The sequence below is a fragment of the Pectinophora gossypiella genome, chromosome 6 (assembly GCF_024362695.1).
Source record: "Pectinophora gossypiella chromosome 6, ilPecGoss1.1, whole genome shotgun sequence".
NCBI classification, from domain to species: Eukaryota; Metazoa; Arthropoda; class Insecta; order Lepidoptera; family Gelechiidae; genus Pectinophora; species Pectinophora gossypiella.
In genome coordinates, this window is record NC_065409.1 from 2,717,355 (window position 1) to 2,734,906 (window position 17,552).

The window sequence follows — 17,552 nt, forward strand, 5'->3', positions numbered from 1 at the left end:
GGCGGAGGGCGTGCTAAATGTGAATCTTTATTCAACCAAATTCGTTGGTACATCTCATTATCAAGAAATGCGGTAGTTGTGATAGTGGGTTTAATTTTAGCTTTTATTTTAAAAGTGACCGACGTTGGCGAACCTTTGACAGTAATAGGTGAGATCAAAAGTGGTTTACCTAACATTAAAATACCTCCTTTTACTACCGTTGTAGGTAATGAAACCTACACGTTTGTGGACATGTTACAAACATTGGGACCGCATTCTCTTACAATTCCAGTTGTATCTATACTTGAATTAGTAGCTATTGCTAGTGCTTTCTCTGGCGGGGCACCTATAGATGCTTCACAAGAAATGATTGCTCTAGGTCTTTGTAATATAGTTGGTTCATTTACATGTAGTATGCCAATTACTAGTTCATTCTCTAGAGGTGCATTAAATCGTGCCTCAGGCGCACAGACCACGGCTGGAGGCACAGTTACTGGGTGCCTCATTATTTTAGCTTTAAGTTTATTGACTTCTACATTTTATTTTATACCTAAAGCAACTTTAGCAGGTATGATAATGACCGCAATGTATTCAATGATGAACTTTACAATATTCGGCAAATTATGGCGTAAGAGTAAAGCAGAATTATTTGTTGTGTTAGTGACTATGATTGTCTGTTTGTGGTCAGGTTTGGAATTTGGCATAGTAGCTGGTGTTTTGACTCAAGCTTTAATGCTTTTATACAGCAATTCTAAACCTTCAGTTGAAGTGACGACGGTTCGATGTCCAAAGGGAGATGTGATAGTAGTGCAATTATCAGGCTCGTTATCTTATTGTGCAGGTGATCATGTGAGGCGTGTAATTTTGCGAGCCTCCAATTTTGCATCTAATAATTCACTACTTGTCCTTGAAGGAACTCATCTCAAGAGAATGGACTACACTGTAGCAGATCAAATAACGTCAGTGTGTAAAGATCTAGAAAAGAAACATTGTAATATTTTATTTTCAAATTTTAACCATAATTTAAAGAGCATGTGTTTAGATATAGGGTTTGAATTTAAAGATAAATTTGTAGCAGTTTTAGATTCAGAAGAATTATTTAATAAATTAATACCTACAACAGACCTGACGTTATCAATTGAATGTATTTCAAAAACACAACTATAAGTTTTATATTCTCTAAGTAAAACGTATTGTAAGATTGTGTAAGATTAGTTTTATAATAGTGACAAGTTTCAATGATAAAAAATCTTTAAGTGATAAAAATGGATTGAACTGTGGATTACGTTATTCAGATTTGATTCACAATAAGAGACAAAGGGTAGACGATAAGAATTTGATTGATCTGAATAAATTGACTGAGTGAGATAACAATGTTTATAATTATATCAACGAGTTTATGTACTAGATGAACTGTACTTTAAGAATAAGGTTTTCAGTTTTCATTTTTTTATATTCACCAATCTTTATATTTTAAAATAGTCTAAAGTCCCAGATAGCATAACAGCGCATGTTTAAGCAAATTATATCTTTTTTTATTTAAAATACAGTAAAATACTTAATATTAAAGTTGTTTATATTTTGTAACAATATTAACGGTGTTGTCAATACAAAAACAAATACTAGCCAGTACGTTTACATTATTAATGTTTTGTTTAGTAGGTAATGGTTTCAACGTGACTTAACGGGCCTTACACAACATTCATAAAATCTTGACATTTACTACTTGTATCGATAACGTTAGAAGATAACTCTTAAATCACGTGCTTACTTATAATAGGTTTCGTGAGAGGTTTGAGCCAGTCACTACACATCTGTCTTTCTATACTGACGTCTACAAGGATGTCGTAAATCATTAAAAACAACGTATTCATTTCGGAACTTAATTGACACAGTGTAGTTATTGCATACAAAAATGAATATTGCAAATCAAGTGAGTGATCACGATACTGTTTGGAAAAAAATAAAAAAGTGCACTCGAAGTACTTGCAGTGTCAAAACAGTGAAGAAGAGACTTCCAATAGTGCAATGGCTGCCGAAATACAACTTCACGTTTTTGATCCAAGATATAATAGCTGGTGTAACGGTTGGACTTACAGCCATACCACAAGGAATTGCATATGCTGTTGTTGCTGGTTTGTCCCCTGAGTATGGACTATACGCTGGTCTCATGGGAGGATTCATCTATTTGATCTTCGGAAGTTGTAAAGATGTAACAGTTGGACCTACAGCTATTATGTCAGCTCTTACAGCGAAGTACGTGTCAGGATATTCATCAGATTTCGCCGTTCTAGCTGCATTCCTATCTGGCGTAGTCGCACTGGCCATGGGCATTCTTCACCTTGGATTTTTACTGGAATTCATATCCCAACCTGTTATCACGGGATTCACAACAGCAGCAGCTCTTCAAATTGCATCCGCTCAACTGAAGTCTTTACTTGGACTTGCTGGATCATCAGGAAATTATTTCGCTGAATCTATTACAAATTTCGTTGTGAACATAAAGACTGCTAAATTGTGGGACTCTTTTCTAGGTTTCAGTACCATCATTGTACTATTTCTACTGCAACGGCTTGGGAAAGGTTGCGGTCGTACTGATGGGTTATTGAAACAGTTAAGATGGTTCGTCTCTCTAGCTCGTAATGCCGTGGTAGTGATAATAGGCATAATTATTGCTTACATTCTAAAATTAAATTTAGACAGCGAGCCATTGACATTGATTGGTGAAATTGGCAGCGGTTTGCCTACAATCAAACCTCCACCTTTTACTACTGTTGTAGGAAATGAAACGTACACATTTAATGATATGTTGTCTGTATTAGGACTACAATCAGTAGTGCTCCCATTAGTTGCTATTTTAGAATCTGTTGCGATAGCGAAAGCGTTTGCTGGAGGAGTGATTGTTGACGCGACACAAGAAATGATTGCCCTAGGTTTTTGTAATATCATTGGCTCCTTTGCAAGTAGCATGCCTGTAACAGGCTCATTCACTCGAACTGCTTTGAATCATGCATCAGGTGTACAAACCACAGCTGGAGGTATAGTCACTGGTTTGCTTATTATTTTGGCTCTAAGTTTGTTAACATCAACATTCTATTTTATACCAAAAGCAACATTAGCCGGCCTGATAATCACAGCTATGTTTTCAATGATAAATTACACTATTTTCGGAAGGTTATGGAAGGACAGTAAAAAAGAATTAGTAGTAATAGTTATAACTATAGGTATTTGTTTATATTTAGGTTTAGAATATGGTATTGTAACAGGAATCGCTGTGGAAGCTGCTATGTTGTTGTTCACAACGTCAAGACCTAAGGTTGATGCTGATTTAGTTAAAAGCGATAAAGGTGACGTGATAGTAATAATGTTGTCTGATTCTGTATCTTATTGCGCAGCTGAACATGTTCGGCGAGCAATTTTAAAAGCGTCTAATGATGCTGACACTAATACTCTTATAGTAGTTGATGGCACAAATCTAAGAAGTATGGACACTACTGTAGCATCTAACTTAATGTCAGTGGTACAAGATGTACATAAAAAAGATGTCAAAATTAAATTCTTAAACTTCAAGCCACACTTAATAGACATGTGTGCCAATTTAAATGCAAAATCTTTAGAAATTTTTGAAGAAGCATCCAATGCCATAGAATTGTTAAATCGGATAACAAAATCTGTTTGTATTCGTATATAATAAGTATTGTTTACAGTTTTGTATACTAAGAAGCCAATTAGGACTATTAAATATAAATATTTATAATGATTGTAGTTTTATCTTTTATTGATAACACAACCAACAAGGCCGAGTCAAATGACCCATTTTTTATTATTTAGGTACCTAAACATAGGTTCATGACCGCCGAGTCGATAGCTACAAATTAAGTACTATTAGTGTCATATAAGACAAATATGATTTCTGTTCTCATCCACTGTGTGCGTGAGTGTGTGATCACTTTGTGAGACTGTCCTTTGTTTGGTAAGGACTTTACAGGCTTGAATCACCTGATCGTCCAGAAGTAAGATGATCCGTGCTTCGGAAGGCACGGTAAGCCGTTGGTCCCGGATACTACTTACTTGATGTACGTCACGTCAGGGGCATTTGACAACTCAATAATAACCCTAAAACTAGAGTTGATGAGGTTGGTAATCCACCTCACAACTCACACGATAGAAGAAGGATAGTCGGAATCGAATTCCGGAAATATGATCACAACCAGCTTATCCACATCCTATTGTATTAAAACAGAAAATCACAGACGCTGACTAAACGAATACACACTCAATAATCGATGGTGCCACCTTAAGGGACAGGGGTTTATCTCAAATTTGTGATCCCCTCAATATTCCTATTGCTCCGTTGAACGTGCCAATAGAGGGGTGTCATTCAGTTTCCTAAAATTTATTAGCGTGAATCAGCACTTCTGAAACTGACAGATTTATGTTTTTATCGCATTACTTTACCTCTATGTGGTATGATATAGATGTTGACGTCGATTTGAGGTACCTACTACTTGTTTTTTTACCTTTGATGACTTTGCTCTTGACCCCAGACTTGCCCGAAGGCATTGACGAGGCCTAAGATGGAGCGAGCTCGCCCAGAAGGTGCCTGTTCACTCTGGCTTTGAAAGCACCCGGGTATATGCATTCGTAAATACAGAAGACGGCAGAGAATTCCACTCCCTAGTAGTAGTTTAGATGAGAAAGAAAACTGTAATAAAAGAGGTGTGATAAATTGAATTGGTATACGTTTGACGTTGAAAAAGAAATTGTTTCCGTAAAGTTATCACTTTTGAGATAAATAGGTACCGTGCAAAAATGTTTTTTTTTTTTTATAAAAAGTTATAAGAAGTTACTTTGAAATTGTTTTAGTTTAGCTAAGTTAATGATGATTTCGTTTATTTTATTTTTTTTTAATTTATGGTCAGTTTATTTAGGTATTTAATATTATTATGCACTATATCACTGTAACCTGTAAGATCCATTGTGGTCGCCGCTTTATGCTACAATAATTTATTTATTTATTTAGTTCACCTCTAAGCCCTGCCTATCTATGTATACAGGGTGTCAGTGACATCAACGGCCTCCATAGTTCAGTGGTTGAGCGTTGTGCTCACGATCCGGAGGTCCCGGGTTCGAATCCCGGTGGGGACAAATCACAAAAATCACTTTTTGATCCCTAGTTTGGTTAGGACATTACAGGCTGATCACCTGATTGTCCAAAAAGTAAGATGATCCGTGCTTCGGAAGGCACGTTAAGCCGTTGGTGCCGGTTATTACTTACTGATGTAAGTACGTAGTCGTTACATGAGTCATGTCAGGGGCCTTTGGCGGCTCAGTAATAACCCTGTAATAACCCTAACCCTGTCAAAACTTTTGTTTTAATAATGTTTTAATTTTTAATAACAACACTATTACTTGATGGCATGATGGTGGTATGGTTTGGGACCCACCCTACTACCAGGGGTAGGGCTAGTGGTATGGTGGGTCCGCAATGGGGTTGATGGGGTTGGTCATTCACCTCACAATCCACACGATAGAAGAAGAAGAGTGACATCATAACGTATACTACGGGGGATGGTTCAGACCATGACTTAATATTAAGTGGAATTGTCCGTCGCAAAATTCTCTCTACTTTTTTAGTTTTTTTTTTTAATTATTTTCAATTCTATACTTTTTCGATAGAAAATTCCACTTGATAATTAACTCAGAATAATGAGCTGAATCATCCCTCTCAGTAATCGTTACGATATCACTAACACCCCGTGCAAGTACATATACAGGTGGCCATAGTAGTAAGTATGGGTTTTAGTGACACCGTAACAAATACTGAGCGGGATGATTCAGAACATGATTCTGAGTTAATATCAAGTGGTTTTCCGTCGCAAAATTCATGTTTTTTTTTGTTTTCAGTTTTTTAAATTATTTTCAATTCTTTACTTTTGATCAACTCAATCGTAGTCTGAATGATCCCTCAATGTTTTCGTTACGATGTCACTTACACTCTGTATAGTGTAGTATTGGGTACTCTTACTGATCAATTTCCTCCAGAGCAGACATATTGCTGTGAAATTTATCCTCAGACGGTGTATGATAACAGTCTAGACCGGTTCCGTTCGCCGCTACCACGGTCTTGAAATAATCATTCTAGAATGTTCAGGAAATTCTAGAGTTTGCCAATTGCAGAAGAAATTAATTATGTTCGTTATTTACATTCACATCACAGCCGTGGTAGCCCAGTTGATAGAACTTGCTTGCCTCGCAGTTCGAGGTCGCAGGTTCGAATCCAGCACAGGCCTAAACCAATTTATTGGCGAATTTGTTTCGAATTCATGTTTGGATCATATACGTAAATGATTATGACTACTACTTTTTGTAATTAGTTAAGAGTCTTTTTTGTATTTTTTTATTTTATTTTGGTGCAATAAAGTGTATTTGTATTGTGCTCAGCGTTGAAGGAAAACATTGTGAGGAAACCCACAGTGGGTTCCTTCTTGCCTTCCGCCGCTATTTACATTAAAAGTAAGTATATCAGAAGCGATATACTATGGTATTCACTCTAATAGTTTCTCACTAGTCAAAAGTTAAAAGTTTTTTTCTTTTTATAGCATTCACCCGTGGTTAAGGAAGAAACTCACAAAGAGAAAATTAAATCGAAAAAAAGAAACTGACTCGGATGGGACCGGCAGCTCTTGCAAATTTGTCAAGCCGGAACAAGCGTGTTAACCATTACACCACCGGGTCCTCTTCCTGTCTATGTAACCAAGAACTGCGGGTTCAAGTCCCGTCTGAGTCAGATTTTTTTTAATTTAATTTTCTCTTTGTGAGTTCAATATCTTACAACATCGAACCATAATAAGGAAAATAACATTCATAATTCAGAATCAATCTTCTATTTTGTCTATTTTTTCCAACTTATCCATACGTAGACTTGCCAATGACATGTCAAATCACGTGGAAAGAATGGTTGAATGGGCACCGTTGTGTCGCAAACCATCATAACCTGACCTTTTCACCTCCCCTCTGTACCTTAAATCCTAATACTTTGAAGAGATCCTTCATAGAGTGCCAGAGGTCTGTGTTAACTGGTCAGGGCCCGAAAGCCTTCCCTGGACGTTTTTTTGTGTAAAATTTGAAGCGTCTGAATAGAAATAGTTTCCAACTGATTACCTCCGACGTCATGTACCTACTGATTTGAAAGAAGCATGTCATGTGTGAAAAGATTGTAGCCTTGTAATAGAGAATAATATATGAGGATGGGAATGTGTTTGGGGGTTGTTATTATGTGATTTTTTCTTCATAGACTTCGTATTAGGGAATGCAATCCCGACTCGAGATCGCAAATTCAAGATCCCATGGAATATGAAATATCAATCCCGCGAGATCCCGAAAATTTTCGGGATCTCGTCTAGTTCATAAAAATATGTAAAGTTAGGATGGCTGAAAACGATGAAAACTGCTTCTTTGTGATGATAGTAAGGTTAATTAAAACAAAATATTTTTTGAAAGAAAAAAATAACCTTTATTCTTCAATATTACTAAGGAATTAAGTTTTCTTTGGAAATCAGCCTAATCAAAACAAAAAATATAACTCACGTCAATGTCGAATGAGATCTCGTCATATTATGCTTCGGGATTGATCCCGGTCGGGATCCCGCGAGATCGGGATTGTATTCCCTACTTCGTATACATACTGGTATATATACATTGGTATTGATTCTTTTAAAAAGCTGAAAAAGAAGGAACGCGTAATCGACAGGTATAAAATGTATGGAACAAACACACACATCAATTTTTGGCATAAAAAACAGCCCTCTCAAAATTTTACATTGGCCAATCACCCAACAGAATTAAGATGACATAACATCCAAATGGGTTGCATATCACTGAGTTGCCTCTCTGATTAGCCCAGATTATTCATTAATTCAATCATCCGTTCCTTTCTTTTTTGGCGGATGAGAAAATGAGATGGTGTTTCCAAGAATTAAGACGATTATATAAATACATAACTTACTGAGGCGGGTAATTATAATTATTTCGTAAACAAATTTGGTAGTTACTAATTACAACATCATTAATTACACTTTCTACGTGTTCTACGTAATCGTTGAATGGCTGAACTTATCAAAATGTGAATAATAACAAATGAACGAACTTCTAACGAATTACATAAATAAACTACACGGATAACACCAGATTGGACATAAATGACTACGTATCAAATATTTGCCCACTTACCATCATAAATTCATAATACAGTGTTGCCATAATAAAGATAAGCAAAGTGACAGCTTCGCGGCCTTCGTTTAAAACGTCATAAACTAAAACTCACCCATTAATCTACACTTTGAATTTAAACGCCAGTTTAATAGAGGTCATATCGGGAACATACCCCAAACGTTTTAACGTAAACACTACCTGATATCTTCTCAAGCCTGCAAACTTACCATCTCACTTACCACATCCCTTATAATATAACCCGTATGACTGAAATTCGCGCGATTGAACTCCGAATCAGGAGTACAAGTTTCAAATTTACGCAGTAAAAGTCGACAACTGGCACATTTACCCTACTCGCTTTGGAATACGGTTGAATTTTGTTCCTTAACGTGGTAGGGTAACTTGCCCAGTTTCGGGTCGGGCCTTCGTCAAGAGATTCTGCGCCAGACAGAGGTAATGAAATACCTAGCAAATGAGCCGAGCATAGTTGCCAATAGCAACCTTTCACTTGTCAATCAGTTTTGGAGATATGGGTTCTGAATACACAAATTGCTTAAGTAGAAGTGTTGTATCGATTAGTTGAGGTGTAGGGACTGTTTAGTGGAGGGGCTCTGACTGGTTATACTGCAATCTATTTATAAACATCTTCTTCTATCGTGTGGGTTGTGAGGTGGATTACCAACCCCGTCAACCCTGGTGTCAGGGTTACTACTGAGCCGCCAAAGGCCCCTAACATGGCTCATGTAACGACTACTTACTTAAATCCAGATAAAAAAGTCGCATCAAAAATTATCTATACCAAGGTACTTAAACTAAAGCTTGTTGAACTCATAATTAAGTGACCTATCTCCAGACGCCGAAACTATTCCATTTGTCCGACCAAGTATTTAATGCCATCCAACTCTGCAATGAGTTAGGTCAAAAAAGGAGGAAATACCCAAGGAGATTCTGCAACGCGTGGATTGTCACTTATGATAAAACAAACAGGTTCCATGATTAGATTACCTACTCAACGTAAGCGTTTGATATCATTCACTGACGCAGAGCTATCGATCTCGACTTGGTGCAAGTCAGCAGTCTTTGAATGCCTTTAAGCCGTTGAAAAGTTTGGGAACAGTGTTGGCTCTTAGCCCAAAAGCGACTACACCGCAATGACGGAGTATGCTACATTCATTCAAGAATCTGTCTCTAGACAATCTTCAGTGGTGAACAGTCGCTCATCAGTGGTTCAGTAGCGGTTGGTCCCGGTTATTACTTACTGATGTATGTAGTAGTCGTTACATGAGCCATGTCAGGGTCCTTTGGCGGCTCAATAATGACCAGGGTTTATGGGGTTGGTAATTTACCTCACAACCCTCACGATAGAAGAAGATGAAGTACAATTATACAGAAATAAACACACAGAACATACCTACTGTTAGATAGAAAAGAATCGATCGACCTAATATCGACCGATAGGTACATCACTATGCTAATGAAGGTCACAACACTAGCTTACGTACTTTGACAGATATAATTGTTACCGCGCATTGAGACGATTGTAAAATGATATTTTATTGAAATATAATCACTGATTGCACTGAACTGGTCGTTCTGTTTAATTATAGTTAATAAAAAGTTTATAAATATTTTGTTGAAATACAAAGCTATAAGTATTTGTATTTCAACCACTGATTTCGATAAATTAATTATCAATATATTTCTTCGCGAAGTTCTCTTTAGTATATGACTGGTTGAGTAGTATGTGACACCACCCAAAACCCTTATTCAAACGTTGATGTTTTATGTTATACCATCAACAATACATCTCATTTTCGCCACCTACTTACACATTCAGGCTTCCATTCAACCGTTCACCTTCCAACAACGAAGAAACTGTATAAAAAACCGCCATAAAATTTCCATTACTACCCATCCCGGCTCAAAACGACCATTCTCCTCCTTGTCAAAGGTTAAAAATGTCCACATAAATTATGAAAAAAGCGAAGAAGGGATAGTGTAAACAAAAGCGAAAAATAATGTACGTAGATGATGTGAATCATTTTTCAGAACAGGCCCTTTGCGGTTGCGTGCGATAAAACGATTCCGCGTCTCAGATAAATTGGGAGAACCAGAATTTTATGAGCTGATAAAAGTAGTATGAAGAATTAGGAGGTAATATCCGAGCTTATAAATATTATTTTCACTAACCTTTCATTATGGAACCGCGTTTGCGAATTTCTACTCATGTTTTTGATTATTCTTTGTCTGTATAAGTAAATACGTACGAAAGTATACTTCAGTAAAACAGCGACACATCTTACTTTAGAGATAAAAGTATTACGTAATATATTGTAGCAGTTATATGTTGCTGTAATATATCGGTGGCCACCCATGACTCAACCTGTGCCCAGCGGGGGGTCATATGATAGCCTCATCACGCCTGTATCCCCAAAAGGTTGGACAGAGGTGTATAAAATATTCTAGGATTTTATTTCCTACTTAAACTCTTGCTGATCTAAAAATAGCCGATCCTGTTTACTTTATGACTTCCCCGATGTTTTACATTCATAACATTAAAAGGAAAATTAGGTTAGGCCATTGAAAAAGCAATTCTGTTTCCGATCGAATAAAACAGATAGCGAAGGCTTATATAGCCATAGTAAAAATACTTAATGTTCCTCTCGAGCCATTAAACAGCATTTACTAACACCACTTATTGTCCCATGAATATTTTAACAGGAAGACTTCTTTTATTTTCGCAAGTTAGGAGATTGGCCCAAACTTCGATCGATATTCTTTGTTTAGATAAGAGGATCTCAAAAGGCCACATCAAAGCAATATAGCAATTTGACATTTGCGTTAAGTATTTCAATGTGGCTTTATTAGAGACCCCTCCCCCCGCGTTTACTTTTTCCCCTTATTACAATCCTTTAGTAAATACATATCGTCACTGGAAAGGCAAAATTACATAAACGCCAATATATCCTAAAATAGCAGTCCATATTATAATATGTATTGCTAGATATAGAGAATGAAAAACAATGTAATGTACGTTCACGTCATCTAAATTGGATAGATGGGTAAAAAGTTATGATAAAAAATCGCAAAAATACTTTAAACTGCTTTGACTTGAAATTGCATTTTGGCGCTTACGTAATTTTGCCTTTTCTGTGACGATATGTACCACCTTTAGGCTACATCGTTACCATCGCGTGAGAATGTGGTCAAACGGAAACTATTTGTAAAAAATATATAACTCGGAAATAATTTTTTCCCGTGCATTAATAATCAATTTAATGCTTTGTAATGTTTTTTAATGTCCAAGCTAATGGTTATCGTAGTCTACCCACCCGACCCGACTACCCAGGACATACTGTCTTGGCGCCATCAAATTATAAGAGCCGGCCCAATTTAAACTAGGAATAAGCAAAGAAGAAGATGATAAATAATCAATTTTTTCACCACCACCAACCATTTTTGATTGGCACTCAAAAAGTACCCCTAATACGCAACTATAAACTCTAACTCATCGGGACCAAACAAAAGACCCTATGCAGGGAAATGGCTCACCTTTTGTGCTGTCCTAAGTGCGCTAACACCTGCACTATTAAAGACCTTTACGAAGCCACTGACAATGCCGTAAGTGTGGCCAATTATTGGTCTGCAAAAATTTAGTATCGATCGCCATCGACTCGCAAAGAAGAAGAAGAACTCTATCTATTTTTTCCGCGACGCCTTAAGCTTCGCAATACGTCTCTTCCGTCACTTACAGTCCCATTACAGCTTTACAGACGTTTCACAGACGATCCTATCTATCTGAAGCAATAAACAGAGACAATATCAAATAACATGTCATGTTGAAATCAAGAAGCGCACTCAAGACGCTCTCGCCAGCCAATTGTCGTTTTAAACAAGCAAAGAGGCAATGCTACCATATCATAGTGCCGTTTCTATTGCAAGGTTGGGCTATTTGTGAATGAGATGTCTAGGATATGTTGTTAGGAAGTATTCTAAGTAGTGGAATAACTGTCTGTTCTGTCTGGCTCAAAGTACAAGTAGGGAAGATTGCGTTTAGTTACATTTGAAAAAAGATAAGTTGCTTTCCACTTGCGTTTAGATGCGTTATGTCGCCTTGCTTAGTGAAAACCACGTAAGCGCTTTTGTGATAAGTTCAATGATAAGTAATTAAATAGCATAATTTAGTATAGAACTATCCTTTTTTTTTTTTGACGTCACTTATTGTAGATTTGCCGCAGATGGTATTAATATTTGGCCGGAAGTAGAACTATCCCTATTAATAATTACGAATTAAAAAGTTCTTTGTAAGAAAGAAAGAAAGGAAAAAAAATATTTATTAAAATATTTTTTTTTATTTATTTGTTTTTTTTTTGTCTCTGTCTTACCAAGTTCAAAGCGCTAAACTGATTTGGATGAAATTAGTTATAAGATAGTTTGAGACCTAGGAAAGAATATAGGACTTTTTATTTACAAATCGCCCCCTAAGGGGATGGATGAAAAGGGTATCGAAAAACGCGCTTCGCGGGGTAACTGAAGGCCACGCAGACAAAGTCGCAAGGGGAAAGCATCATCATCATCATCATCGGCATCATCTCCCTAGCATTATCCCGTTTTTCACAAAGTCCGCTTACCTAACCTGAAAATTTGACAGGTCCGGTGTTTTACAGAAGCGACTGCCTGTCTGACTTTCCAACCCGCGAAGGGAAATCCACCCCAATACAGGTTTGGGGTGGTAAGTTGGTTCTAACTTAGTTTGATTCAAAAGGGAATATCTCTACCTGGCTCTACGTTCTTACAAATACTTTGCTTTTCACAAATATTAATAAACAGTAAAATCCTTTAAGGTCTAATAAAACCAGAGTCTAGATATTCGCAATAAACAGCAAGTAATATTTTCTGACTGAAGTATAAATCGTCCTAAGCACCGATTTTGATAGCACTATAAAAATTCTTCACTATTTGTCTACATAGTTTCGTTCAATACATAAACATACCTACAGCTACAGCACTGAATCATTTTGTCGTCAGTATATTGGAAACAATTTATTTTCACTAGGATTATTATAAAAATAAAGAGGGATTTTCCTAACTACTTTCACAAAAAACAATATATTTTTTTTTAATTATTGAATACAACGAAAAATTAACAAAAAAGAATAAAATAACACCGCTAAACCCCTCACGGGTTTGTCTCGGCGCTATGATCCACTCACAATTACTTAGTGCAATAACATATAAAAAATAATAATAAAATAAATAGAAAAAATATTATTAAAAACAAAAAAGACCGAAACGGTATAATAATAAATAAATATTAACATCGGAGGCATACACAAACTACAATGTTTGCGAAAACTTTACCTACGTATTGTTTACAACAGCGACCGTATAAGTAGATGTAGGAAAGTGAGAATACTATGGAAGAATAATGAATGGGGATTTGATTGTTTATGGTATGAAAGGAGGATGGTTAATGAATGGGACGTAAGGCAGTTTTAAAAAGTAAGAAAGGCGAGTCGATGGTGCAATGTCGGTCGGGTTGGAGGATTTTGTTAAAATATAAGGAGTAAATATATTTAAAATATCCCGTGTTATTTCAATATCCCACATAGATGGCGTTGTTTTGTTTTAACGTCAGTGGCGGATTTACCAGTAGGCTGAGTAGGCTGAAGCCTAGGGCGGCAGATTTTAGGGGGCGGCAAATTTGGCCCAAAATTTTTTTTTGTCTTACAGAAATAAAAAAGACATTACTTATTATATAAGTAAGTACATAAAGAAACAAGTGACAAGAATTTTAATATTTTAGTATATGGACAGTGTACATTCATACGTCTGTACGGGCTTCAACCCAACATATTTTGCTAACATTACGCCCTGCTTTTGGTAGCGCTGTGCACTCGATTATTATTAGTGTGAAACGCAGCGGCGGCGTAGCGTAGTGGAGGCGGCAGGGGCGGCCCGCCCCGGGCGGGTTTTTAGGGGGCGGCAAAATTTCACAATTTATAATCTATATAAAAATCTTCTTCTATCGTGTGGGTTGTGAGGTGGATTACCAACCTCATCAACCCAAAAAAAACCCGTATATAAAAATGAAACCCGTTTTCCGTTGTCACGACATAACATAGAAACGGCTTGACCGATTTAGCAATGTTTTTTTCTGTAGTTTTCTAATAATAATCTGTACAAGGTTCTTACGGAAAAAATATTAAGAAAATCTCTCAGAAAAATTGAAAAATATACATTTAATTTTGCATATTTTAATAAACGCGCGTAACGAATATAGACATCATTAAATTTAAAACAAAAAATCTGTGGTCATTTGTAAATTGAAATATCTAAATAAGAGGGCGGCAAAATTGTCTTCCGCCCAGGACGACCGACACCCACGCTACGCCGCTGGTGAAACGGTCACTCAACGTAAACGATACGTACTAGCCACGAGCGCAAATAAAGAAATAAACCTACTTAAACGAATCTTTGAGTTAACGATCAAATCCTACAACTACAACTGAAGGTGGAGCGCTGAAGCCGGAACCCAGCATTGGCCCTTATAACGTTTGGTCCTTCGAGCTACTATAGTGAAATGTTGTGTTAGTGACTGTGATAGCGAATCGGTGCTTTTGGCCTGCCGCAAGCGGGTCTCACCAACTGCATTGAGAAAGCGCACATATCACTGTGTAACTAGCACGTTCTTCTTCCAGCAAAGCTTTAACAACTGACACCACGATGGCAACTAACATAGATCAACTCCTCGAGAAACAGAAGGTGAACTACGATAACATCAAGCAAATCACCTCTAACTACGCCAAGGTTTACTGTTCAACGGAAGAATTTCAGTTATCTAGAAAAACGTCTAGAGGCTTTGGCGGCTCACTGGGCTGAGTTTAGCATGAATCACGGGAAACTTGCACCACTCGTGACGCCTGACATGGACTACGTCATTCAAGAAAACGGTAGCTTTATACGACAAAACACGACAGAAGATGTTCAAGGAAAAACTATCTATATCTCTCATGTCACCACGCCCTACAACTGATGTCCAAATGAAAGATAACTAAACGGCAAGTTCATCTAAGGACAAGAATTAACTTAAGTGCTTTTGAAAATCGGCTTCTAAAATTAACGTCGAGACACTAATCGCCAGAAAACAACGCCTAAAATTGATATACTTACCCGAGTTTAACGGAAACTATAACAAGTGGGTGTCTTTTTGCGATTTTTATATGCTAACGAAGTCGTAAAAAGTGCAGCTACTGAAATCTAAACTGAGAGGTGAACCAGAAAAGCTCGTACAGCATTTGAATATCAGCGCTGACAATTACGACTCGTGCTGGGACATCTTTCGTAGCCGGTATGAGAATGGACGACTCTTATGGTCATCATACATAAACACGGTTCTCAGTTTACCTGACATCCAAGCTGCATCGGCAATCAACTCATGCACGACACTGTGAACGAGTGTATAAACGGCCTTAACACAGAAGTTTTGCGTCGTGCTGGTCTATCCGGGATAGAAGCGCTCATCATAAAGCATCGACTGAGATGGTGCGGTTACGTCTTGCGAATGGATGACAGCAGATTACCGAAAGCAGTTTTCTATTCCGAGCTCTCTAGTGGAATTGCGTTACAAAGACGTGCTTAAGCGCAATCTCGTGGCATGTGAGATACCAACAGTTAGTTGGGTGGATTGTGTTTGTCTTAGACCGGAATGACGCCGCGCCGTTCACAAGAGCGTTTATTTGAAAAGAAGTGTTTACAAGATCTCGACGCAAAGCGCCAAATTTTAATGTGGAAGACTCGACCAAAACCCACACACTCAATTCGTCAGGCCAGCTTTATTGTGTGCCGTATGCCGGATCTTCAAGTCGAAGTTGGGTTTCGCCAGCCACATCAGAACCCACCACAACATCGATCCAGGATAGATATTCAGGAGTCACCGTCGCCGGATACGGTTTGGACGACATAAATTATGATAATTAGTACTTACATGCTGCTGTTTTAGCTCAGCAGTATACACTTCACTAAATCAACTGCTGTAAAAAAATCTAGAAACTGACACAACTACCCCTTACTTCACAATCATATTAATAACGGGGAAAAACCGATGTAATGAGGACGATAGAATACAAATCCGAAAGTTGCAATTTTATTAACAGAATAAATGTAATTAATTTGGTTGTGAACTAAACTAGCGTATTGAATTTTAGAGGTCAGTAGGGGCGGCAAAAATTGAATAGCCTACTGGCGGCAAATTTGTAAATCCGCCACTGTTTAACGTGGTAATTATCTGTTTTCTCATTACTCTGGTACATCATTTTTCCAAAATACAACGTAGTAATCAGAAATCAGAATCATTTATTCAACGTAATTATCATGGATAAACTTGTTGAAGGTCAATGTAACATTTTTGATTTACGTCATTTCGCAAGGTGTTATGGCTGAGGAGAAGCAAATATCGATCGATCGACCGATCGTCGTGAAGATCCTTGGGGGAGGCGTATGCTCAGCAGTGGGCGTCGTACGGCTGATGATGATGATGTAGAATTACATTGCTACCTATATTGCTTCTCTTTATTCTAATCAGAATAATAATGGGTGGAAGATGTAATTGTGTCTGGGTGTTATAAAAAGGGTCATCATTTATACCTAAAAACAAAGACAAAATCTATATAGTAGCTTGGAAAGTCCCTCTTTGAAACTTAGGCATTATAGTTCACCGATAGACAAGTAACTGAACAATTTTGGTTATTTTTTAGTTTTTGTACCCTCCTTCATCATCTTCCTAGCGTTTTCCCATTTCTCACAGGGTCCGCTTACCTAGCCGTCCGATTTGAGGTCCAGTTTTTACAGAAGCGACTGCCTGTCTGACCGTTAAACCCGCGAAGGGAATACCTCACATACCTTCGAAACTCATTTCTCGGGAATGTGGGTTTCCTCACGATGTTTTCTTTCACCGCATCACATGATAATAATTTATAATCCAAACACAATTTTTTAAACAAATTCTTAAAAATCATTAGTTTAGGCCCGTGGTAGGATTCGAACCTACGACCTCATAATGAGAGTCAAGCGTTCTTCCAACTGGGCCACTGCTCACAACTTTTCCACCCCTTTTATCCCCTTTGGATGGAATTTCGCAAAAGCCATTGAAACTTTTCAAAAATTCTTAGTGAGCACCTATATCCTAAAAGGAATTCCCATGCAAAATTTTAAACTCCTAGCACTTGTAGTTCCTGAGATATCGTGATGAGTAAGTGAGTCAGTCAGTGACCTTTCGCAGTTATATGTATATAGATTAAAATGATCAATAGGTTTTCTTTTCCCAGTTCATTATAGTGCAGGTTGTATGAAGTATAGCA

The 17,552-nt window shown here is 37.4% G+C and overlaps 2 protein-coding genes across 5 annotated transcripts in view; both read left to right on the plus strand.

Moving 5' to 3' along the window:
* Nucleotides 1-17,552, plus strand: part of LOC126367294 (uncharacterized) — a 537,003-nt gene that overhangs the window by 253,266 nt on the left and 266,185 nt on the right. The gene's annotated exons all lie outside the window — the stretch shown is intronic.
* Nucleotides 1,441-3,737, plus strand: LOC126367324 (sodium-independent sulfate anion transporter-like). The gene has a single exon (XM_050010800.1). It carries the CDS (start codon nt 1,895-1,897, stop codon nt 3,668-3,670), a length of 1,776 nt encoding a protein of 591 aa, XP_049866757.1. The 5' UTR covers nt 1,441-1,894; the 3' UTR covers nt 3,671-3,737.

Bases quoted from the DNA above. Each gene is read 5' to 3' on its own strand.
- LOC126367324 (XM_050010800.1), top strand. From the start codon at position 1,895: ATGAATATTGCAAATCAAGTGAGTGATCACGATACTGTTTGGAAAAAA.